General features: G+C 53.2%; 1 protein-coding gene and 2 long non-coding RNA genes across 3 annotated transcripts; 2 read left to right on the top strand and 1 right to left on the bottom strand.

The window, feature by feature from the left end:
- Positions 1–1,094: 1,094 nt before the first annotated feature.
- On the bottom strand, positions 1,095–2,377 carry LOC116438907. The gene is made up of 3 exons (XR_004237976.1): positions 2,348–2,377; positions 1,390–1,725; positions 1,095–1,185 (listed from the first exon to the last, which is right to left on the bottom strand). It is a non-coding gene; the product is annotated as an uncharacterized LOC116438907 (long non-coding RNA).
- Positions 2,378–2,516: 139 nt separating this feature from the next.
- LOC116438905 (sodium/glucose cotransporter 2-like) lies at positions 2,517–24,396 on the top strand (the record flags this gene model as incomplete). The annotated part of the gene is made up of 11 exons (XM_032097927.1): positions 2,517–2,587; positions 3,580–3,684; positions 4,117–4,176; positions 6,023–6,127; positions 7,878–7,983; positions 9,395–9,475; positions 10,296–10,495; positions 13,371–13,506; positions 16,674–16,781; positions 21,810–21,960; positions 24,181–24,396. Coding segments are annotated over exons 1-11 (1,283 nt in total), but the record flags the coding sequence as incomplete, so codon positions are not given.
- On the top strand, positions 14,833–16,180 carry LOC116438906. The gene is made up of 3 exons (XR_004237975.1): positions 14,833–14,908; positions 15,698–15,728; positions 16,036–16,180. It is a non-coding gene; the product is annotated as an uncharacterized LOC116438906 (long non-coding RNA).
- Positions 24,397–25,784: the final 1,388 nt, after the last annotated feature.

Raw genomic sequence — 25,784 nt, 5'->3', positions numbered from 1 at the left:
ACCCGAATAAACCCAAAATCTGGAAAATTCCCACAAAATTTCCCACCCAGGACCCCCCAAATCCCCCAAAAATTCCCCAAAAATTCCCCCAAATTCCCTCCAAAATTTCCCCCCCCAGGACCCCCCCAAATCCCCAAAAATTTCCCAAAATCCCCAAATTCTCCCCAAAATTTCCCACCCAGGACCCCCCAAATCCCTCAAAATTTCCCCAAATTCCCCAAAATTCCCCCAAATTCCTCCCCAGGACCCCCCAAAAACCCCAAAAATTCCCCAAAATCCCTCCAAATTCCCCCCAAAATTCCCCCCCCCCCAGGACCCCCCAAATCCCCAAAAATTTCCCAAAAGTGCCCCAAAATTGCCCAAAATCCCCCAAATTCTCCAAATTCCCCACATTCTCCTCCCAGGACCCCCCAAAAAACCCCCAAATTTCCCCAAAATCCCCAAATATCCCCCAAAATTTCCCACCCAGGACCCCCCAAATCCCCAAAAATTTCCCAAAACCCCCCAAAATTCCCTAAATTTCCCCCAAATTCCTCCCCAGGACCCCCCAAAAACCCCAAAATTCCCCAAAATCCCTCCAAATTCCCCCCAAAATTCCCCACCCAGGACCCCCCAAATCCCCAAAAATTTCCCAAAATTCCCCAGAATTTCCCAAAATCTCCCAAATTCCCCAAAATCCCCCAAATTTCCCCAAAATGCTCCAAATTCCCCCAAATCCCCCCCGCCCCTCCCCCCCCGGCTCGGGGGTCACAAAAACAACCCCGGGGGGGGGAGGGGCGGGTGAAGGATTACCCACAATGCCCCGCGGCGGCCAGCGGCCACTGGGGCCGAACTGGGAGCCCAAACTGGTCCAAACTGGTCCAAACTGGGAGCCCAAACTGGTCCAAACTGGTCTAAACTGGGAGCCCAAACTGGGAGCACTGGGAGCACTGGAGGCCATACTGGGAGCACTGGGAGCCCAAACTGGGAGCCCAAACTGGGAGCACTGGGAGCCAAACTGGGAGCCCAAACTGGGAGCATTGGGAGCCCAAACTGGGAGCACTGGGAGCCCAAACTGGTCCATACTGGGAGCACTGGGAGCCCAAACTGGGAGCACTGGGAGCCCAAACCGGGAGCACTGGAGCCCAAACTGGGAGCTCAAACTGGGAGCCCAAACTGGTCCAAACTGGGAGCTCAAACTGGGAGCTCAAACTGGGAGCCCAAACTGGTCCAAACTGGGAGCACTGGGAACCCAAACTGGGAGCACTGGGAGCCCAAACTGGTCCTTACTGGGAGCTCTGGGGGCTCAAACTGGGAGCCCAAACTGGTCCAAACTGGGAGCCCAAACTGGGAGCACTGGGAGCACTGGGAGCCCAAACTGGGAGCACTGGAGCCCAAAGTGGTCCAAACTGGGAGCTCAAACTGGGAGCCCAAACTGGGAGCACTGGGAGCCCAAACTGGGAGCCCAAACTGGTCCAAACTGGGAGCCCAAACTGGGAGCACTGGGAGTCCAAACTGGTCCAAACTGGGAGCCCAAACTGGGAGCAATGGGAGCCCAAACTGGGAGCCCAAACTGGTCCAAACTGGGAGCCCAAACTGGGAGCACTGGGAGCCCAAACTGGGAGCCCAAACTGGGAGCCCAAACTGGGAGCCCAAACTGGGAGCACTGGGAGCCCAAACTGGGAGCTCAAACTGGGAGCCCAAACTGGGAGCCCAAACTGGGAGCACTGGGAGGCCAAACTGGTCCTTACTGGGAGCTCTGGGGGCTCAAACTGGGAGCCCAAACTGGTCTAAAGTGGGAGCTCTGGGAGCACTGGGAGCCCAAACTGGTCCAAACTGGGAGCTCAAACTGGGAGCCCAAACTGGGAGCTCTGGGAGCCCAAACTGGGAGCCCAAACTGGGAGCCCAAACTGGGAGACCAAACTGGGAGACCAAACTGGTCCAAACTGGGAGCCCAAACTGGTCCAAATTGGTCCAAACTGGGAGCCCAAACTGGGAGCCCAAACTGGGAGCCCAAACTGGCCCAAACTGGTCCAAACTGAGAGCACTGGGAGCCCAAACTGGGAGCACTGGGAGCCCAAACTGGGAGCACTGGAAGCCCAAACTGGTCCAAACTGGGAGCTCAAACTGGAAGCCCAAACTGGGGGTCCAAACTGGGAGCCCAAACTGGGAGCACTGGGAGCCCAAACTGGGAGCACTGGGAGCCCAAACTGGTCCTTACTGGGAGCTCTGGGGGCTCAAACTGGTCCAAACTGGTCTAAAGTGGGAGCTCTGGGAGCACTGGGAGCCCAAACTGGGAGCCCAAACTGGGAGCACTGGGAGCTCAAACTGGGAGCAATGGGAGGCCAAACTGGTCCAGACTGGGAACCCAAACTGGGAGCCCAAACTGGTCCAAACTGGTTTATACTGGTCCATACTGTTCCATACTGGTCCAAACTGGTTTATACTGGTCCATACTGTTCCATACTGGTCCATACTGGTCCGTACTGGTCCATACTGGTCTATACTGGTCCTTACTGGTCCGTTCTGGTCCCAGTCCCTGCGCAGGCGCAGCGGCCGGAGCCTCTCCGGGTATTTCCTGGCCGGACGCAGCATGAGCTGGGCACCGGTGAGTGACCACTGGTTTGTACTGGTTTGTACTGGTCTGTACTGGTTCGTACTGGTTCATACTGGTTTGTACTGCTTTCTACTGGTTTATGCTGGTTTGTACTGGTGCCACACTGGTGCCATAGTGGGGGGATGGAGGGGTCACTCAAGGTCACTCAGGGGTCACTCTGGGGTCACTCAGGGGTCCAACTGGTCCATAATGGTTTATATTGGTTTATACTGGTTTATACTGGTTCGTACTGGTTTATACTGGTTTGTACTGGTTTATACCGGTGCCATACTGGTGCGATACTGGGGGGATGGAGGGGTCACTCAGGGTCACTCAGGGGTCACTCAGGGGGCACTCAGAGGTCATTCTGGGGTCACTCGGGTCAAACTGTTTTCTACTGGTTTCTACTGGTTTGCACTGGTTTCTACTGGTTTCTACTGGTGCCATGCTGGGAGGATGGAGGAGTCACTCAGGGGTCACTCAGGGGTCACTCAGGGGTTACTCAGGGGTTACTCAGGGGTCACTTAGGGGTCACTTAGGGGGCACTCAGGGGTCACTCAGGGGTCACTTAGGGGGCACTCAAGGGTCACTCAGGGATCAAACTGGTCCATACTGGTTTGTACTGGTTTGTACTGGTTTGTACTGGTGCCATACTGGGGGGATGGATGGGTCACTCAGGGGTCACTCAGGGGTCACTCCGGGTCACTCAGGGTCACTCAGGGGTCACTCAGGGGTCACTCCGGGTCACTCAGGGTCACTCCGGGGTCACTCAGGGTCACTCAGGGGTCACTCGGGGGTCACTCGGGGTCATTCAGGGTCACTCAGGGGTCACTCAGGGTCACTCAGGGGTCACTCGGGGTCACTCGGGGGTCACTCAGGGATCAAACTGGTCCATACTGGTTTGTACTGGTTTGTACTGGTTTGTACTGGTGCCATACTGGGGGGATGGATGGGTCACTCAGGGGTCACTCAGGGGTCACTCAGGGTCACTCCGTCCCCTCCAGGTGGGGGCGTCGCTCTTCGCCAGCAACATCGGCTCCGGGCACTTTGTGGGCCTGGCCGGGACGGGCGCGGCCGGCGGCATCGCCGTGGGCGGCTTCGAGTGGAGCGTGAGTCGCGATATCCCACGATAGGCCGCGATATATCGCCGTATATCGCGATATGTGACGATGTATCGCCGTATATCGCGATATGTGACGATGTATCGCCGTATATCGCGATATGGGATGATCTGTCGCAGTGTATATCGCGATATGTGACGATGTATCGCCGTATATCGCGATATGGGATGATCTGTCGCAGTGTATATCGCGATATGTGACGATGTATCGCCGTATATCGCAATACGTGACGACATATCGCGATATATCGCGATATCGCCTCCCCCCCCGCCCGCCCCCCCCCCCCCCCCCCCCCCCCCCCCCCCGCAGCTCTGTGGCGATCTCGGCCATCCCGACAGTGCCCCCTAGTGGCTCTGTCGCGATATCGCCACGCCCCCCCTCGCTATCGCGATATGACGCCGCCCCCTGCCCCGCCCCCAGGGCATGTTCGTTGTGCTGCTGCTGGGCTGGGTGTTCGTGCCCATCTACCTGAGAGCCGGGGTGAGACTGGGAGGGACTGGGAGGGACTGGGAAGGACTGGGAGGGGACTGGGAGGGAGTGGGAGGGACTGGGAGGGACTGGGAAGGACTGGGAGGGACTGGGAGGGGCTGGGAGGGGATTGGGAGGGATTGGGAGGGGATTGGGGGGACTGGGAGGGACTGGGAGGGACTGGGAGGGACTGGGAGGGAGTGGGAAGGACTGGGAGGGACTGGGAGGCGATTGATTCATACTGGGAGGTTGTTGGGATGATACTGGGTCTGGGATGGACTGGGAGGGACTGGGACAAACAGGGCGTGGCCTGACGGGGGGGTGGCCTGGTGGGGGCGTGGCCCAACTGGGCGTGGCCTAACTGGGTACGGCCTAACTGGGGGCATGGCCTAACTGGGTGTGGCCCAACTGGGCATGGCCTAACTGGGCGTGGCCTAACTGGGCGGGGCCTAACTGGGTGTGGCCCAACTGGGTGTGGCCTAACTGGGCGTGGCCTAACTGGGTGTGGCCTAACGGGACGTGGCCTAACTGGGTGTGGCCTAACTGGGTGTGGCCTTACTGGGCGGGGCCTAACTGGGTGTGGCCTAACGGGACGTGGCCTAACTGGGTGTGGCCTAACTGGGCGTGGCCTAACTGGCGTGCCCTAACGGGACGTGGCCTAACTGGGTGTGGCCTAACTGGGTGTGGCCTAACTGGGCGTGGCCTAACTGGGCGGGGCCTAACTGGGTGTGGCCCAACTGGGTGTGGCCCAACTGGGCGTGGCCTAACTGGGCGTGGCCTAACTGGGTGTGGTCTAACTGGGTGTGGCCTAACTGGGCGTGGCCTAACTGGGCGTGGCCTAACTGGGTGTGGCCCAACTGGGTGTGGCCCAACTGGGTGTGGCCCAACTGGGTGTGGCCTAACTGGGCGTGGCCTAACTGGGTGTGGCCTAACTGGGCGGGGCCTAACTGGGTGTGGTCTAACTGGGTGTGGCCTAACTGGGCGTGGCCTAACTGGGCTTGGCCTAACTGGGTGTGGCCTAACTGGGCGTGGCCTAACTGGGCGGGGCCTAACTGGGTGTGGCCCAACTGGGTGTGGCCCAACTGGGTGTGGCCTAACTGGGCGTGGCCTAACTGGGCGTGGCCTAACTGGGTGTGGTCTAACTGGGTGTGGCCTAACTGGGCGTGGCCTGACTGGGCGTGGCCTAACTGGGTGTGGCCCAACTGGGTGTGGCCCAACTGGGTGTGGCCTAACTGGGTGTGGCCTAACTGGGCGTGGCCTAACTGGGTGTGGCCTAACTGGGCGGGGCCTAACTGGGTGTGGTCTAACTGGGTGTGGCCTAACTGGGCGTGGCCTAACTGGGCTTGGCCTAACTGGGTGTGGCCCAACTGGGTGTGGCCCAACGGGGTGCAGCCTAACTGGAGGCGAGGCCTAACTGGGTGTGTGTGTGTGTCTAACTGGGGGCGTGGCCTAACTGGGGGCGTGGTCTAACTGGGCATGGCCTAACTGAGTGTGGCCTAACTGGGTGCGGCCTAACTGGAGGCGAGGCCTCACCGGGGGGGGGGGTGTGTGTGCCTAACTGGGCGTGGCCTAACTGGGCGTGGCCTAACTGGGGGCATGGCCTAACTGGGGGCGTGGCCTAACTGGGCGTGGCCCAACTGGAGGCGTGGCCTAACTGGGTGTGGCCTATCTGGGTGCAGCCTAACTGGAGACAAGGCCTAACTGGGGGGGGGGGGGGGGGGGGATGTGTGTCTAACTGGGGGCGTGGCCTAACTGGGCGGGGCCTGTCTGGGTGTGGCCTAACTGGGTGTGGCCTGACTGGGCGTGGCCTGACTGGGGGCGTGGCCTGACTGGGCGGGGCCTGACTGGGCGGGGCCAGGTGAGCACCATGCCCGAGTACCTGGGCCGGCGCTTCGGGGGGGGCCGGATCCGCCTCTACCTGGCCCTGCTCTCGCTGGGGCTCTACGTCAGCACCAAGATCTCGGTACTGGGAGCACTGGGTTATACTGGGAGGGCACTGGGAGGGGATTTGGGGGGGGACTGGGAGGGACTGGGAGGGACTGGGAGGGACTGGGAAGGGACTGGGAGGGACTGGGAGGGGCCTGGGAGGGACTGGGAGGGATTGGGGGAAACTGGGAGGCACTGGGAGGGTGCTGGGAGGGGATTGGGGGGGACTGGGAGGGGATTGGGAGGGACTGGGAGGCACTGGGAGGGACTGGGAATGGACTGGGAGGGACTGGGAGGGGACTGGGAGGGACTGGGAGGGATTGGGGGAAACTGGGAGGCACTGGGAGGGCACTGGGAGGGGATTGGGGGGGACTGGGAGGGGATTGGGAGGGACGGGGAGGCACTGGGAGGGACTGGGAATGGACTGGGAGGAACTGGGAGGGGACTGGGAGGGACTGGGAGGGATTGGGGGAAACTGGGAGGCACTGGGAGGGCACTGGGAGGGACTGGGAGGGGATTGGGGGGGACTGGGAGGGGATTGGGAGGGACTGGGAGGGCACTGGGAGGGACTGGGACAAACTGGGAGGGACTGGGAGGGACTGGGAGGGGATTGGGGGGGATTGGGGGGCACTGGTTTATACTGGGAGGGACTGGGAGGGGATTGGGAGGGACTGGGAGGGAACTGGGGGGGACTGGGAGGGCACTGGGAGGGACTGGGACAAACTGGGAGGGACTGGGAGGGGACTGGGAGGGGATTGGGGTTACTGGGTTATACTGGTTTGGGGTTTGGGCATTGCTGGGATGAACTGGGAGCTACTGGTTCTTACTGGGATGGGGTTTGGGGCTTACTGGGAGGGGACTGGGAGGGACTGGGAGGGACTGGGAGGAAGCCCCAGATTCCAGAAGGACCCCCCAGTCCCCTCCCAGTTTGTCCCAGTCCCCTCCCAGTCCCTCCCAGTCACCTCCCAGTCCCTCCCAGTGCCTCCCAGTATACCCCAGTACCATCCCAGTCTCCTCCCAGTCCCTCCCAGTCCATCCCAGTCCCTCCCAGTATCATCCCAGTGACCTCCCAGTACAAACCAGTCCCTCCCAGTCCCCCCAAACCCCCTAAACCCCCCCAAATCCACCCCAAACCCAGTCCCAGTCCCTCCCAGTTTGTCCCAGTCCCTCCCAGTGCCTCCCAGTATCCCCTGGTATCATCCCAGTAACCTCCCAGTAGAAACCAGTCCCCTCCCAGTCCCTCCCAGTTTGTCCCAGTCCCTTCCAGTCCGTCCCAGTCACATCCCAGTCCCTCCCAGTGCCTCCCAATATCACCCAGTATCATCCCAGTAACCTCCCAGTATGAACCAGTTCCCTCCCAGTCCCTCCCAGCCTCTCCCAATCCCTCCCAGTCCCTCCCAGTATTATCCCAATAACCTCCCAATATAAACCAGTCCCCTACCAGTCCCTCCCAGTCCCTAACAGTTTGTCCCAGTCCCTTCCAGTCCATCCCAGTCCCCTTCCAGTCCCTCCCAGTGCCTCCCAGTATGCCCCAGTATCATCCCAGTCCCCTCCCAGTCCCTCCCAGTATCATCCCAATCCCCTCCCAGTATAAACCAGTCCCTCCCAGTCCCCCCCAGTACCCCCCAAACCCCCCAAACCCCCCCAAATCCACCCCAAACCCCCTCCCAGTCCCTCCCAGTTTCTCCCAGCGCCCCCCAGTCCCCTCCCAGTCCCTCCGGGTTTGTTCCAATCCCCTTCCCAGTCCCTCCCAGTTTGTCCCAGTCCCTCCCAGTACCCCCCCGCAGGTGGACATGTACTCGGGGGCGCTGTTCATCCGCGAGGCCCTGGGCTGGGACCTTTACGCCTCCGTGGGGGCCCTGCTGGGGATCACGGCCCTGTACACGGTCACAGGTGGGACTGGTTTATACTGGTTTATACTGGGAGGGACTGGGAGGGGGACTGGAACAAACTGGGAGGGGGTTGGGACAAACTGGGAGGGACTGGGAGGGGGTGTGGGGTGGATTCGGGGGTGTTGATGGGGATTTGGGGGGGGTACTGGGAGGGACTGGTTTATACTGGGAGGTGCTGGGGTGATACTGGGAGGGACTGGGAGGCGCTGGGAGGGAACTGGGAGGGACTGGGAGGGGATTGGGAGGGACTGGGAGGTGCTGGGAGGTGCTGGGAGGGACTGGGATGTTACTGGGAGGGACTGGGATGTAACTGCTCCGTACTGGGAGTGACTTGGAGGGGATTGGGAGGTTCCATACTGGTTTATACTGGTTTATACTGGTTTATACTGGGAGGGACCGGGAGGGGAACTGGAACAAACTGGGAGGGGGTTGGGACAAACTGGGAGGGACTGGGAGGGGGTTTGGGGTGGATTCGGGGGTGTTGATGGGGATTTGGGGGCGGGGGTACTGGGAGGGACTGGTTTATACTGGGAGGCGCTGGGGTGATACTGGGAGGGACTGGGAGGCACTGGGAGGGGACTGGGAGGGACTGGGAGGGGATTGGGAGGGACCGGGACAAACTGGGAGGGACTGGGATGTAACTGGGAGGGACTGGGAGAGACTGGGAGGGGATTGGGAGGTTCCATACTGGTTTATACTGGTTTATACTGGGAGGGACCGGGAGGGGAACTGGAACAAACTGGGAGGGGGTTGGGACAAACTGGGAGGGACTGGGAGGGGGTTTGGGGTGGATTCGGGGGTGTTGATGGGGATTTGGGGGCGGCGGTACTGGGAGGGACTGGTTTATACTGGGAGGCGCTGGGGTGATACTGGGAGGTGCTGGGAGGTGCTGGGAGGGGACTGGGATGGACTGGGAGGGGATTGGGAGGGACTGGGAGGTGCTGGGAGGGGACTGGGAGGGACTGGGAGGGGATTGGGAAGGACTGAGAGGGACTGGGAGGGGACTGGTTTATACTGGGAGGCGCTGGGGTGATACTGGGAGGGGACTGGGAGGGGATTGGGGGGCACTGGGACAAACTGGGAGGTTACTGGGAGGGACTGGGACGTAACTGGTCCCTACTGGGGCAAACTGGGAGGGGATTGGGAAGGTCCATACTGGTTTATACTGGTTTATACTGGTTGTTGGGCTTTATACCTGTCCATACCGCTCCATACTGGTTTATACTGGTTTATACTGGTCTATACTGGTCCCGCAGGCTCTGTGCTCCAGCCTGGCCGAGCTCACTGCTCCATACCAGTCTATACCGGTCCATACTGGTTTTTACTGGGTTTTGGGCTTTATACCGCTTCATGCTGGTTCATATTGGTCTATACTGGTTTCCACTGGTTTATACTGGTTTATACTGGCCTAGGGGGCCTGACGGCGCTGATGTTCGCGGACCTGGTGCAGACCCTCATCATCATCGTGGGCGCCTCGGTGCTGGCCGGCTACGGTGGGACTGGGAGCACTGGTTTATACTGGCAGGGACTGGGAGGAGACTGGGAGGGGATTGGGAGGGACTGGGAGGGACAGGGAGGGCCTGGAAGGGACTGGGAGGGACTGGGATGCAGCACTGTGGTGCCTTACTGGTTTATACTGGTCCATACTGGTCCATACTGGTCCATACTGGTCACTGGGAGGAGGCACCGCCTGCTCTCTAAAACCACCCCCAACCCCCAAACTGGTTTATACTGGTCCATCCTGCTTTCTACTGGTTTCTACCGGTTTCTACTGGTTTTTACTGGTCTTTAATGTTTTATACTGGTTTATACTGGTCCATACTGGTCCATACTGGTCCTGGGCCATACTGGGAGGGAGCACCACCCACTCTCCAGTACCACCCCCAAACCCCATCCTGGTTTCTACTGGTTTTTACTGGTTTATACTTGTCTTTACTGGATTATACTGGTTTATACTGATTTATACTGGTCTTTACTGGTTTCTACTGTTTTATACTGGTTTATACTGGTCTTTACTGGTTTATACTGGTTTATACTGGTTCATACTGATTTATACTGGTTTATACTGGTTTATACTGGTTTTTACTGGTTTATACTGGTTTATACTGATTTATACTGGTTTATACTGGTCTTCACTGGTTTATACTGGTTTATACTGGTTCATACTGGTCGTGGGCCATACTGGGAGGGAGCACCACCCACTCTCCAGTACCACCCCCAAACCCCATCCTGGTTTCTACTGGTTTATACTGGTTCATATTGGTTCATACTGGTTCTTACTGGTCCATACTGGTCCATACTGGTTTCCGGCAGCTCTGGGTGCCGTGGGGGGCTACCAGGGCTTGCTGGAGCGTTACCCCCTGGCCCTGCACCCCAACGCCTCCGGGCCCTGCGGGCAGCCCCGGCCCGACGCCTTCCACCTCCTGCGCCATCCCAGTACCGGGGACCTGCCCTGGCCCGGCCTCGTGCTGGGACTGGGAATCATCTCGGCCTGGTACTGGTGCACCGACCAGGTGGGACTGGGAGGGACTGGGAGGGGATTGGGAGCGACTGGGAGGGGATTGGGAGGGACTGGGAGGGGATTGGGAGCAAGTGGGAGGGGACTGGGAGGGACTGGGAGCAACTGGGAGGGGACTGGGAGGGACTGGGAGGGGATTGGGAGAAAGTGGGAGAGACTGGGAGCAACTGGGAGGGGATTGGGAGGGGACTGGGAGCAACTGGGAGGGACTGGGAGGGGATTGGGAGGGACTGGGAGGGACTGGGAGGGGACTGGGAGGGACTGGGAGGGGACTGGGAGGGGACTGGAAGCAAGTGGGAGAGACTGGGAGCAACTGGGAGGGGACTGGGAGGGACTGGGAGCAACTGGGAGAGACTGGGAAGGACTGGGAGGGGATTGGGAGCAAGTGGGGGAGACTGGGAAGGACTGGGAGGGGACTGGGAGGGGATTGGGGGGCACTGGGAGGGACAGAGGAGGCACTGGGAGAGACTGGGAAGGACTGGGAGGGGACTGGGAGGGACTGGGAGGGGACTGGGAGCAAGTGGGAGAGACTGGGAGAAACTGGGAGGGGACTGGGAGGGACTGGGGGGCACTGAGAGGGACAGAGGAGGCACTGGGAGAGACTGGGAAGGACTGGGAGGGGATTGGGAGCAAGTGGGGGAGACTGGGAAGGACTGGGAGGGGACTGGGAGGGGATTGGGGGGCACTGGGAGGGACAGAGGAGGCACTGGGAGTGCTGGGATGTCACTGGTCTGTAACTGGGATCACTGGGTGGTCACTGGGATCACTGGGCTGTAACTGGGATCACTGGGCTGTCACTGGGATCACTGGGCTGTCACTGGTCTGTAACTGGGATCACCGGGCTGTAACTGGGATCACCAGTCTGTAACTGGGATCACTGGGCTGTAACTGGGATCACTGGGCTGTCACTGGGATCACTGGGCTGTCACTGGTCTGTAACTGGGATCACCGGGCTGTAACTGGGATCACCGGGCTGTCACTGGTCTGTAACTGGGATCACCGGTCTGTCACTGGGATCACCGGGCTGTCACTGGGATAACTGGTCTGTAACTGGGATCACCGGGCTATAACTGGGATCACTGTGCTATCATTGGGATCACCAGTCTGTAACTGGGATCACTGGCCTGTAACTGGGATCACTGGGCTATAACTGGGATCACTGTGCTGTCATTGGGATCACTGGGCTGTAACTGGGATCACTGGGCTGTCACTGGGATCACTGGGCTGTCACTGGTCTGTAACTGGGATCACCGGTTTGTAACTGGTCTGTAACTGGGCTGTCACCGGGCTGTAACTGGGATCACTGGGCTGTCACTGGGCTGTAACTGGGATCACTGGGCTGTCACTGGGATCACTGGGCTGTAACTGGTCTGTAACTGGGATCACTGGGCTGTCACTGGGATCACTGGGCTGTCACTGGTCTGTAACTGGGATCACCGGGCTGTAACTGGGATCACCAGTCTGTAACTGGGATCACTGGGCTGTCACTGGGATCACTGGGCTATAACTGGGATCACTGTGCTGTCATTGGGATCACCAGTCTGTAACTGGGATCACTGGTCTGTAACTGGGATCACTGGGCTATAACTGGGATCACTGTGCTGTCATTGGGATCACCAGTCTGTAACTGGTATCACTGGTCTGTAACTGGGATCACTGGGCTGTCACTGGGATCACCGGGCTGTAACTGGGATCACCGGGCTGTCACTGGGATAACTGGTCTGTAACTGGGATCACCGGGCTATAACTGGGATCACTGTGCTATCATTGGGATCACCAGTCTGTAACTGGGATCACTGGTCTGTAACTGGGATCACTGGGCTATAACTGGGATCACTGTGCTGTCATTGGGATCACTGGTCTGTAACTGGGATCACTGGTCTGTCACTGGGATCACTGGGCTGTCACTGGGATCACTGGGCTGTCACTGGGCTGTAACTGGTCTGTAACTGGGATCACCGGCCTGTAACTGGTCTGTCACCGGTCCGTAACTGGGATCACCAGGCTGTAACTGGGATCGCTGGGCTGTAACTGGTATCACTGGTCTGTAACTGGGATCACTGGTCTGTAACTGGGCTGTAACTGGGATCACCAGGCTGTAACTGGGATCACTGGTCTGTCACTGGGATCACTGGTCTGTAACTGGGATCACTGGGCTATAACTGGGATCACCGGGCTGTAACTGGGATCACTGGTCTGTCACTGGGATCACTGGTCTGTCACTGGGATCACCGGGCTGTAACTGGGATCACCAGTCTGTAACTGGGATCACTGGGCTGTCAGTGGGATAACTGGTCTGTAACTGGGATCACTGGGCTGTCACTGGTCTGTAACTGGGATCACCAGTCTGTAACTGGGATCACTGGGCTGTCACCGGTCTGTAACTGGGATCACCAGGCTGTAACTGGGATCACTGGTCTGTCACTGGGATCACCGGGCTGTAACTGGGATCACCAGTCTGTAACTGGGATCACCGGGCTGTCAGTGGGATAACTGGTCTGTAACTGGGATCACTGGGCTGTCACCGGTCTGTAACTGGGATCACCAGGCTGTAACTGGGATCACTGGGCTGTCACTGGTCTGTAACTGGGATCACTGGGCTGTAACTGGGATCACCGGGCTGTCACTGGTCTGTAACTGGGATCACCGGTTTGTAACTGGTCTGTAACTGGGCTGTTACTGGTCTGTAACTGGGATCACTGGGCTGTAACTGGTCTGTAACTGGGATCACTGGGCTGTCACTGGTCTGTCACTGGGTTCACCGGGCTGTCACTGGGATTACCGGGCTGTCACTGGGATCACTGGGCTGTCACTGGTCTGTAACTGGTCTGTAACTGGTCCGTAACTGGGCTGCCTCCCCTCGCCCGCAGGTGATCGTGCAGCGCTGCCTGGCCGGCCGCTCCCTCACCCACGTCCGCGCCGGCTGCGTCCTCTGTGGCTACCTCAAGGTGCTGCCCATGTTCCTGATGGTGCTGCCCGGAATGGCCGCCCGCGTCCTCTTCCCGGGTCAGAGCCTCCCCCACCCCCCACCGCCCTCCCCAGCCCCCCAAGATGGCCGCCAGCCAAGGTGGCTACCAAGATGGCTGCCAGTGACTGAGCTGGTATGGCTACCAAGATGGCCGCCACGGGACTATTCCAATATGGCTGCCCAAGATGGCTGCCAGTGGCTTAGGCGGTGTGGCCACCAAGATGGCCACTAAAGAATTGATCCAATATGGCTGCCAAGATGGCTGCCAGTGACTGAGCCAGTATGGCTACCAAAATGGCCGCCGAGGGATTGGTCCAATATGGTTTCCCAAGATGGCTGCCAAGTGATTGATCCAATATGGCTGCCAAGGAATTGATCCAATATGGCTGCCCAAGATGGCTGCCAAGTGATTGATCCAAGATGGCTGCCAAGTGACCAACCCAACCAATATGGCTGCCCAAGATGGCTGCCAGTGGCTTAGGTGGTGTGGCTACCAATATGGCTGCCAAGGAATTGATCCGATATGGCTGCCCAAGATGGCTGCAAGTGGCTTAGGCGGTGTGGCTGCCAAGATGGCTGCCAAGTAATTTATCCAATATGGCCACCAAGGAATTGATCCAATATGGCTGCCCAAGATGGCTGCCAGTGACTTAGACAGTGTGGCTACCAAGATGGCCGCTGAGGGATCGATCCGATATGGCTGCCCAAGATGGCTGCCAGTGACTGAGCCAGTATGGCTACCAATATGGCCACCGAGGGATTGATCCAATATGGCTGCCCAAGATGGCTGCCAAGTAATTTATCCAATATGGCTGCCAAATGATTGATCCCAGATGGCTGCCCAAGATGGCTGCCAGTGGCTTAGGCGGTGTGGCTACCAGTATGGCCACTAAGGAACTGATCCAATATGGCTGCCCAAGATGGCTGCCAGTGGCTTAGCCAGTATGGCTACCAATATGGCCGACAAGGAATTGATCCAATATGGCTGCCCAAGATGGCTGCCAGTGATTGATCCAAGATGGCTGCCAAGTGACCCATCCAACCAATATGGCTGCCCAAGATGGCTGCCAGTGGCTTAGGCGGTATGGCCACCAAGATGGCCACTAAAGAATTGATCCAATATGGCTGCCCAAGATGGCTGCCAAGTAATTTATCCAATATGGCTGCCAAGGAACTGATCCAATATGGCTGCCCAAGATGGCTGCCAGTGGCTTAGCCAGTATGGCTACCAATATGGCCGACAAGGAATTGATCCAATATGGCCGACAAGGAATTGATCCAATATGGCCGCCGAGGGATTGATCCAAGATGGCCGCCCAAGATGGCTGCCAAGTAATTTATCCAATATGGCCACCCATTGGTTTGTACTGGTCCGTACTGGTTTATACTGGTCCATACTGGTTTATACTGGTCTATACTGGTCTATACTGGTTTATACTGGTCTATACTGGTCCGTACCAGTTTAAACCAGTTTATACTGGTCTATACTGGTTTACACTGGTTTATACTGGTTTACACTGGTTTATACTGGTCCATACTGATTTATACTGGTTTATACTGGTTTATACTGATCCATACTGGTTTATACTGGTCTATGCTGGTCTGTACCGGTTTAAACCAGTTTATACTGGTCTATACTGGTTTACACTGGTTTATACTGGTTTATACTGGTTTATACTGGTCCGTACCGGTTTATACCAGTTTATACTGGTTCATACTGGTTTACACTGGTTTATACTGGTCCATACTGATTTATACTGGTTTATACTGGTCTATACTGGTCTATACTGGTTTATACTGGTTTATACTGGTTTATACTGGTCCGTACCGGTTTATACCAGTTTATACTGGTCTATACCGGTTTACACTGGTTTATACTGGTCCATACTGATTTATACTGGTTTATACTGGTTTATACTGGTCCATACTGGTTTATACCAGTTTATACTGGTCTATACTGGTTTACAGTGGTCTATACTGGTCCATACTGGTTTATACCGGTCCATACCGATCCATAGTGGTTTACACTGGTCTATACTGGTTCATACCGGTCCATACTGGTTTATACTGGTCCATACTGGTCCATACTGGTCTAGACTGGTTTATACTGGATTTTGGGGTTTATACCAGTCTATACCAGTCCATACTGGTTTATACCAGTCCATACTGGTTTATACTGGTATATACTGGTCTATAGTGGTCCATACAGGTCCATACAGGTCCATACAGGTCCATACTGGTCTATACTGGTTTGTACTGGGTTTTGGGGTTTATACCAGTCTATACCAGTCCATACTGGTTTATACTGGTCTATACTGGCTTATACTGGGTTTTGGGGTTTGTACCAGTCTATACCAGTCCATACTGGTTTATAGTGGTATATACTGGTCCATACCAATCTATACCGGTCCATACTGGTCTATACTGGTCCATACCGGTCCATACTGGTTTTTACTGGTATATACTGGTCCATACCAGTTGATACCGCTCCATACCAGTCCATACTGGTTTATACTGGTTTATACTGGTCCATACTGGTTTATACTGGATTTTGGGGTTTATACCAGTCTATACCAGTCCATACTGGTCTATACTGGTCTATACTGGTCCATACTGGTCCATACTGGTTTATAGTGGTATATACTGGTCCATACTGGTTTATACTGGTTCGTACCGGTCTATACTGGTCCATACCAGTCCATACTGGTTTATATTGAATTTTGGGGTTTATACCGGTCCATACTGGTCTATACTGGTTTATACTGGTCCATACCGGTTTACACAGCTCCATACCGGTTCATACTGGTTTCCATACCGGTCCATACTGGTTTATACTGGTCCATACTGGTTTATACTGGATTTTGGGGTTTATACCAGTCTATACCAGTCCATACTGGTCTATACTGGTCTATACTGGTCCATACTGGTCCATACTGGTTTATAGTGGTATATACTGGTTCATACTGGTTTATACTGGTTCATACCGGTCTATACTGGTCCATACCAGTCCATACTGGTTTTTACTGGTCTATACTGGTCCATACCAGTCTATACCGCTCCATACCGGTCCATACCAGTTTATACCGGTCCATACTGGTCTATACTGGTTTATACTGGATTTTGGGGTTTATACCAGTCTATACCAGTCCATACTGGTCTATACTGGTCCATACTGGTCTATACTGGTCTATACTGGTCCCCACAGAGGTCGTGGGCTGCGCTGACCCCCAGGGCTGCTCCCGGGCCTGCGGCTCCCCCGCGGGCTGCTCCAACGTGGCCTATCCGCGACTGGTGCTCCGCCTCCTGCCCCACGGTAATTAGCGCTAATTAGCGCTTATTAATCATTATTAGCCGTTATCAGGGGTTTATTAGAGCATTATTAGTGGTTATTAGGCAGTTATTAGGGGTTATTAGGCACCGATAGGGGGGTTTTATGGCGTTATTAGGGGTTATTAGCGATAATTAGCGCTTATTAATCGTTATTAACCGTTATTAGGGGTTTATTAGAGCGTTATTAGCGGTAATTCGGCAGTTATTAGGGGTTATTAGGCACCGATAGGGGGGTTTTATGGCGTTATTAGGGGTTATTAGCGATAATTAGCGCTTATTAATCGTTATTAGCCGTTATCGGGGGTTTATTAGAGCGTTATTAGCTGTAATTCGGCGGTTATTAGGCACCGATAGGGGAGTTTTATGGCGTTATTAGGGGTTAATAGCGCTAACTAGCGCTTATTAATCGTTATTAGCCGTTATCGGGGGTTTATTAGAGCGTTATTAGCGGTAATCAAGCAGTTCTTAGGGGTTATTAGGCACCGATAGGGGGGTTTATGGCGTTATTAGGGGTTATTAGCGCTAACTAGCGCTTATTAATCGTTATTAGCTGTTATCAGGGGTTTATTAGAGAGTTATTAGCGGTAATTAGGCAGTTATTAGGGATTATTAGGCTCCGATGGGGGGGTTTTATGGCGTTATTAGGGGTTATTAGCGCTAATTAGCGCTTATTAATCATTATTAGCCGTTATTAGGGGTTTATTAGAGCATTATTAGCGGTTATTAGGCAGTTCTTAGAGGTTATTAGGCACCGATAGGGGGGTTTTATGGCGTTATTAGGGGTTATTAGCACTTACTAGCGCTTATTAGTCATTATTAGCCGTTATCAGGGGTTTATTAGAGCGTTATTAGCGGTTATTAGGCAGTTCTTAGGGGTTATTAGGCACCGATAGGGGGGTTTTATGGCGTTATTAGGGGTTATTAGCGCTAATTAACGCTTATTAATCGTTATTAGCCGTTATCGGGGGTTTATTAGAGCGTTATTAGCGGTAATTAGGCAGTTATTAGGGGTTATTAGGCACCGATGGGGGGTTTTATGGCGTTATTAGGGGTTATTAGCGCTAATTAGCGCTTATTAATCGTTATTAGCCGTTATCGGGGGTTTATTAGAGCATTATTAGCGGTTATTAGGCAGTTCTTAGAGGTTATTAGGCACCGATAGGGGGGGTTTTATGGCGTTATTAGGGGTTATTAGCACTTATTAGCGCTTATTAGTCATTATTAGCCGTTATCAGGGGTTTATTAGAGCGCTATTAGCGGTTATTAGGCAGTTCTTAGAGGTTATTAGGCACCGATAGGGGGGTTTTATGGCGTTATTAGGGGTTATTAGCGCTAATTAGCGCTTATTAATCGTTATTAGCCGTTATCGGGGGTTTATTAGAGCGTTATTAGCGGTAACTAGGCAGTTCTTAGGGGTTATTAGGCACCGATAGGGGGGTTTTATGGCGTTATTAGGGGTTATTAGCGCTAATTAGCGCTTATTAATCGTTATTAGCCGTTATCGGGGGTTTATTAGAGCGTTATTAGCGGTTATTAGGCAGTTATTAGGGGTTATTAGGCTCCGATGTGGGGTTTTATGGTGTTATTAGGGGTTATTAGCGCTAACTAGCGCCTATTAATCGTTATTAGCCGTTATCGGGGGTTTATTAGAGCGTTATTAGCTGTAATTCGGCGGTTATTAGGCACCGATAGGGGAGTTTTATGGCGTTATTAGGGGTTAATAGCGCTAATTAGCGCTTATTAATCGTTATTAGCCGTTATCGGGGGTTTATTAGAGCGTTATTAGCGGTAATTAGGCAGTTCTTAGGGGTTATTAGGCACCGATAGGGGGGTTTTATGGCGTTATTAGGGGTTATTAGCGCTAACTAGCGCTTATTAATCGTTATTAGCCGTTATCGGGGGTTTATTAGAGCATTATTAGCGGTAATTAGGCAGTTATTAGGGGTTATTAGGCACCGATAAGGCTTATCTGGGGTTTTTTATGGCGTTATTAGGGGTTATTAGCGCTAATTAGCGCTAATTAATCGTTATTAGCCATTATCAGGGGTTTATTAGAGTGTTATTTGCTGTTATTAGGCAGTTACTAGAGATTATTAGGCACCGATAGGGGAGTTTTATGGCGTTATTAGCGATAATTAGGGATTAATTAAGGGTTTTATGGGGTTATTAGGAGTAATTAGGGCATTATTGGGGTAATTGGGACGTTATTAGCGGTTATTAGCGGTCATTAGTGCATAGTTAGTCGTTATTAGTGGTAATTAGGGCGCAATTAGCAGTTTTTAGGGCATTATTAGGGGAAATCAGGGCGTTATTAGGGGTAATTAGAGGGTTCTTAGGAGTTATTAGGGAGCTATTAGAGGTCATTAGGGGTAATTAGGGCGTTATTGGGGTAATTAAAGGGTTATTAGGAGTCATTAGGGCGTTATTAGGGTTTATTGGGAGTTATTAGGGCATTATTAGGGGTAATTAGAGGGTTATTAGGAGTTATTAGGGCGTTATTAGGGGTAATTAGGGGTAATTAGGGCATTATTAGGGGTTATTAGCTGTTATTAGTTGTAATTAAGGCCCTATTAAGTACAATTAGGGTGTTATTAGGGCTTTTAATTCCATTATTGGGGTAATTAGGGCCTATTAAGGAATTATTGGGGTCATTAGGGGGGCTTTGGTGTTAATTAGGGGGTTATTAATGGTAATTAGCAGTTATTAGGCCATTAATATCGGTTATTGGGGTGCTGGGGGGGTTTATTAGCACTATTAATTGTCTAATAATCCTAATTTTGGGGCTAATAATGCCATTTTTGGGGCTATTAATGGCTCTGCGACTGTTATTAGGACTAATAACCGTCTATTAATGCAATTTTTTTCTCCAATTAGAACTATTAATTATTTATTAGTCCTATTTTTGGGGCTAATAACGCAACTTTTGGGGCTAATAACACTAATTTTTTGCCCTAATAACGGCCATTTTGGGGTTATTAGGACTATTAATCACCTATTAACGTTATTTCTGCGATTATTAGGAATATTAATGGCATATTAACTCTATTTTTGGGGCTAATGCCATTTTTTGGCTATTAATTCTAATTTCCTGCCTAATAATGTCATTTTTTCACCAATTATTGTCTCTTTGTGAATTATTAGGATTACTAATCATCTATTAATGCTATTTTTGGGGCTAATAACGCCATTTTTGGTGCTAATAACGCCATTTTTGGCCCTAATAACACAATTTTTTTCGCCAATTAACGCCGTGTTTTTCACTAATTAGGCTATTAATTAATTACTAACATTATTTTTGGGGCTAATAACTCCAGTTTGGGTTCTAATAACCCCATTTTTGGTGCTAATAACGCCATTTTTGGCGCTAATAACTCCATTTTTTTGCCTAGTAACTCCATTTTTTAGCCAATTAACTCCATTTTTTCACTAATTACCGCTATTAATTAATTAATAACATTATTTTTGCTGCTAATAACTCTATTTGGCCGCTAATAACGCCATTTTTGGTCCTAATAACACAATTTTTTCGTCTATTAACTCCGTTTTCTCACCAATTAACGCCGTGTTTTTTACTAATTAGGCTATTAATTAATTACTAACATTACTTTTGGGGCTAATAACTCCAGTTTGGGTTCTAATAACGCCATTTTTGGTGCCAATAACGCCATTTTTGGCGCTAATAACTCCATTTTTTTTGCCTAGTAACTCCATTTTTTAGCCAATTAACTCCATTTTTTCACTAATTAGGCTATTAATTAATTAATAACATTATTTTTGCTGCTAATAACTCTATTTGGCCGCTAATAACCCCATTTTTGGTCCTAATAACACAATTTTTTCGTCTATTAACTCCATTTTTTCACCTAATAACGCCCTGTTTTTCACTAATTAGGCTATTAATTAATTACTAACATTACTTTTGGGGCTAATAACTCCAGTTTGGGTTCTAATAACGCCATTTTTGGCGCTAATAACACCATTTTTTCACCTATTAATTCCATTTTTTCAGCAATTAACGCCGTGTTTTTCACTAATTAGGCTATCAATTAATTATTAGCATTATTTTTGGGGCTAATAACTCCAGTTTTGGTGCTAATAACTCAATTTTTGGTGCTAATAACGCAATTTTTAGTGGTAATAACGCCATTTTTGGCCCTAATAACACCATTTTTTGCCTATTAACTCCATTTTTTCGCCAATTAACGCCGTGTTTTTCACTAATTAGGCTATTAATTAATTACTAACATTATTTTTGCTGCTAATAACTCCAGTTTGGGTTCTAATAACGCCATTTTTGGTCCTAATAACACAATTTTTTGTCTATTAACTCCGTTTTTTCGCCAATTAACGCCTTTTTTTCACTAATTAGGCTATTAATTAATTAGTAGCATTATTTTGGGGGCTAATAACTCCAGTTTGGGTTCTAATAACGCCATTTTTGGCCCTAATAACACCATTTTTTGCCTATTAACTCCATTTTTTCGCCAATTAACGCCGTGTTTTTCACTAATTAGGCTATTAATTAATTACTAACATTATTTTTGCTGCTAATAACTCCAGTTTGGGTTCTAATAACGCCATTTTTGGTCCTAATAACACAATTTTTTGTCTATTAACTCCGTTTTTTCGCCAATTAACGCCGGTTTTTTCACTAATTAGGCTATTAATTAATTAGTAGCATTATTTTTGGGGCTAATAACTCCAGTTTGGGTTCTAATAACCCAATTTTTGGCGCTAATAACTCCGTTTTTTTTGCCTAGTAACTCCATTTTTTAGCCAATTAACTCCATTTTCTCACTAATTACCGCTATTAATTAATTAATAACATTATTTTTGCTGCTAATAACTCTATTTGGCCGCTAATAACGCCATTTTTGGTGCTAATAACGCCATTTTCGGCCCTAATAACTCCATTTTTTCACCTAATAACGCCGTTTTTTCGCCAACTAACGCCATTTTCCCCCCCTTCATTACCGCTAATTATTAATTAACATTAATTCCGCCCCCCCAGGCCTGCGGGGGCTGATGCTGGCCGTGGTTTTGGCCGCCCTGATGTCGTCGCTGGCCTCGATCTTCGCCAGCTCGGCCGCCCTTTTCACGCTGGACGTTTACCGGAAACTCCGGCCCCGGGCGGGGCAGCGGCACCTCCTGGTGGCCGGCAGGTGAGGGACACGTGACCCCAGGTGACCCCAGGTGACCTCAGGTGACCCCAGGTGACCTCAGGTGACCCCATCTGTCCAGGCGACCTCGAGAGACCCAAATTTTGGGACTCCCAGGTGTCCAAGAACCCCCAAATTTTGGCTTCCAGGTGACCTTGAAGGACCCAAATTTGGCTTCCAGCTGACCTTGAAGGACCCAAATTTGGGTTTTCGACCTCTGAGAGACCCCAGATTTTTTGGGGGTGACCCCAGGTGACCTCAGGTGACCCCTGGTGTCCAGGTGACCTCAAGAGACCCAAATTTGGTCATCCCAGGTGTCCAAGAAGCCCCAAATTTTGGCTTCCAAGTGACCTTGGAGGACCCAAATTTTGGGTTCTGGACCTCTGAGAGACCCCTAATTTTTTTGGGATGACCCCAGGTGACCCCAGGTGACCCCAGGTGACCTGAGGTGACCTCGAGAGACCCAAATTTGGTCATCCCAGGTGCTCAAGAAACCCCAAATTTTGGGTTCCAGGTGACCTTGAAGGACCCAAATTTTGGGTTCTGGACCTCTGAGAGACCCCAAATTTTTCTGGGGTGACCCCAGGTGACCCCAGGTGACCTCAGGTGACCTCAGGTGACCCCTGGTGTCCAGGTGACCTCGAGAGACCCAAATTTGGTCATCCCAGGCGTCCAAGAAGCCCCAAATTTTGGCTTCCAAGTGACCTTGAAGGACCCAGATTTTGGGTTCTCGACCTCTGAGAGACCCCAAATTTTTTTGGGGTGACCCCAGGTGACCCCAGGTGAGCTCAGGTGTCCAGGTGACCTCGAGAGACCCAAATTTGGTCATCCCAGGTGTCCAAGAACCCCCAAATTTTGGCTTCCAAGTGACCTTGAAAGACCCAAATTTTGGGTTCTGGACCTCTGAGAGACCCCAAATTTTTCCTGGATGACCCCAGGTGACCTCAGGTGACCTCAGGTGACCTCAGGTGACCCCTGGGGTCCAGGTGACCTCGAGAGACCCAAATTTGGTCATCCCAGGCGTCCAAGAAGCCCCAAATTTTGGCTTCCAAGTGACCTTGAAGGACCCAGATTTTGGGTTCTCGACCTCTGAGAGACCCCAAATTTTTTTGGGGTGACCTCAGGTGACCTCAGGTGACCCCAGGTGACCTCAGGTGAGCTCAGGTGTCCAGGTGACCTCGAGAGACCCAAATTTTGGGACTCCCAGGTGTCCAAGAACCCCCAAATTTTGGCTTCCAGGTGAACCTGAAGGACCCAAATTTGGCTTCCAGGTGACCTTGAAGGACCCAAATTTTTTGGGGGTGACCTCAGGTGACCCAAGGTGACCCCAGGTGACCCCAGCTGTCCAGGTGACCTCGAGACACCCAAATTTGGTCATCCCAGGTGCCCAAGAAGCCCCAAATTTTGGCTTCCAGGTGACCTTGAAGGACCCAAATTTGGGTTTTCGACCTTTGAGAGACCCCAGATTTTTTTGGGGTGACCCCAGGTGACCTCAGGTGACCCCTGGTGTCCAGGTGACCTCAAGAGACCCAAATTTGGTCATCCCAGGTGTCCAAGAAGCCCCAAATTTTGGCTTCCAAGTGACCTTGGAGGACCCAAATTTTGGGTTCTGGACCTCTGAGAGACCCCTAATTTTTTTGGGGTGACCCCAAGTGACCCCAGGTGACCCCAGGTGACCTCAGGTGACCTCGAGAGACCCAAATTTGGTCATCCCAGGTGCCCAAGAAACCCCAAATTTTGGGTTCCAGGTGACCTTGAAGGACCCAAATTTTGGGTTCTGGACCTCTGAGAGACCCCAAATTTTTCCTGGATGACCCCAGGTGACCTCAGGTGACCTCAGGTGACCTCAGGTGACCCCTGGAGTCTAGGTGACCTCGAGAGACCCAAATTTGGTCATCCCAGGTGTACAAGAACCCCCAAATTTTGGCTTCCAAGTGACCTTGAAGGACCCAGATTTTGGGTTCTCCACCTCTGAGAGACCCCAAATTTTTTTGGGGTGACCCCAGGTCACCTCAGGTGACCTCAGGTGACCTCAGGTGACCCCAGCTGTCCAGGCGACCTTGAGAGACCCAAATTCGGTCACCCCAGGTGCCCGAGAACCCCCAAATTTTGGCTTCCAAGTGACCTTGAAGGACCCAAATTTCGCCTTCCCGACCTCCGAACGACCCCGGGTTTTTTCGGGGTGGCCGCAGGTGACCTCACCTGTCCCCTCCCCCCCCCCAGGCTGTGGGTGGTGGCCATGGTGGGGCTGAGCCTGGCCTGGCTGCCGGTGGTGGAGGCGGCGCGGGGCGGGCAGCTCTTCGACTACATCCAGGCCCTGGCCTCCTACCTGGCCCCGCCCGTGGCCGCCGTCTTCTTCCTGGCCATCTTCGTGCCCCGCGTCAACGAGCCCGTGAGTGGCACCTGGGGGGCACCTGGGGGGCACCTGGGGGGCACCTGGTGGGGTTTGAAGGGGGTTTGGGGGGAGTTGGGGCTCAGCTGGGCTCATCTGGGCACACCTGGGCACACCTGGGGGCACCTGGGGACACCTGGGGGGGTTGAAGGGGGTTTGGGGGGAGTTGGGGGTCACCTGGGCTCACCTGGGCACACCTGGGGGGGTTGAAAGGGGTTTGGGGGAGGATTTGGGCTCATCTGGGCACACCTGGGCACACCTGGGGGGGGTTGAAAGGGGTTTTGGGGGAGGATTTGGGCTCATCTGGGCACACCTGGGCACACCTGGTGGGGTTTGAAGGGGGTTTGGGGGAGGATTTGGGCTCATCTGGGCACACCTGGGCACACCTGGGGGCACCTGGGAGCACCTGGGGGGGTTTGAAGGGGGTTTGGGGGGAGTTGGGGGTCACCTGGGCTCACCTGGGCACACCTGGGCACACCTGGGGGGAGTTTGAAGGGGGTTTGGGGGATTTAAAGGGGGCTTGGGGCACACCTGGGCACCCCTGGGCACACCTGGGTGGAGTGAAAGGGGATTTTTGGGGGGGTTTGGGGTCACCTGGGTGCACCTGGTGGGGTTTGAAGGGGGTTTGGGGGAGATTTGGGGCTCACCTGGGGGCACCTGGGCACACCTGGGGGCAGCAGGGGGGGTCGAAAGGGGGGTTGGTGGGAGCTGGGGGTCACCTGGGCACACCTGGGGAGGTTTGGAGGGGGTTTAGGGGGCACCTGGGGGGGTTTGGGGCTCACCTGGGCACACTTGGAGGGGATTGAAAGGGGGTTTGGGGGGGTTTGAAGGGAGTTTGGGGCTCACCTGGGCACACCTGGCACAGCTGGGCACACCTGGGTGGGTTAAAAGGGGTTTGGGGGGGATTTGGGGGCACCTGGAGGGGGTTTGGGGCTCACCTGGGCACACCTGGGAGGTGGGGGAGGGGAAATGGGGAAGTTTTTGGGGGGTTTTGGGTGTCCAGGTGACCCAAAATTACCCCAATTTGGGATCCAGGTGGGTTTGGAGCCCCAAATTTTGGCTCCCACCTGTCCAGGTGCCCCCAAACCCCCAAAATTCAGCTGCACGTGACCCCAAATAACCCAAATTTTGGGGGTTCGGGTGTCCAGGTGACCTTAAACGACCCCAATTTGGGGTCCAGGTGGGTTTGGGGCAACAAATTTTGACTCCCACCTGTCCAGGTGCCCTCAAACCCCCAAAATTCGGCTCCAGGTGACACCAAATACCCCAAATTTCAGGGTTTTGGGTTTCCAGGTGACCTTAAACGACCCCAATTTGGGGTCCAGGTGGGTTTGGGGCCCCAAATTTTCACTCCCAGGTGTCCAGGTGACCCCAAACACCCCAAATTCCGGGATTTTGGGTGTCCAGATGCCCCAAAACGACCCCAATTTGGGGT

This window comes from Corvus moneduloides, unplaced genomic scaffold (genome assembly GCF_009650955.1).
Source record: "Corvus moneduloides isolate bCorMon1 unplaced genomic scaffold, bCorMon1.pri scaffold_160_arrow_ctg1, whole genome shotgun sequence".
In the NCBI taxonomy this organism is placed as follows: domain Eukaryota; kingdom Metazoa; phylum Chordata; class Aves; order Passeriformes; family Corvidae; genus Corvus; species Corvus moneduloides.
Note: the sequence above shows the minus strand (reverse complement) of the source record. Positions and strands in the feature narration are given on the sequence as shown.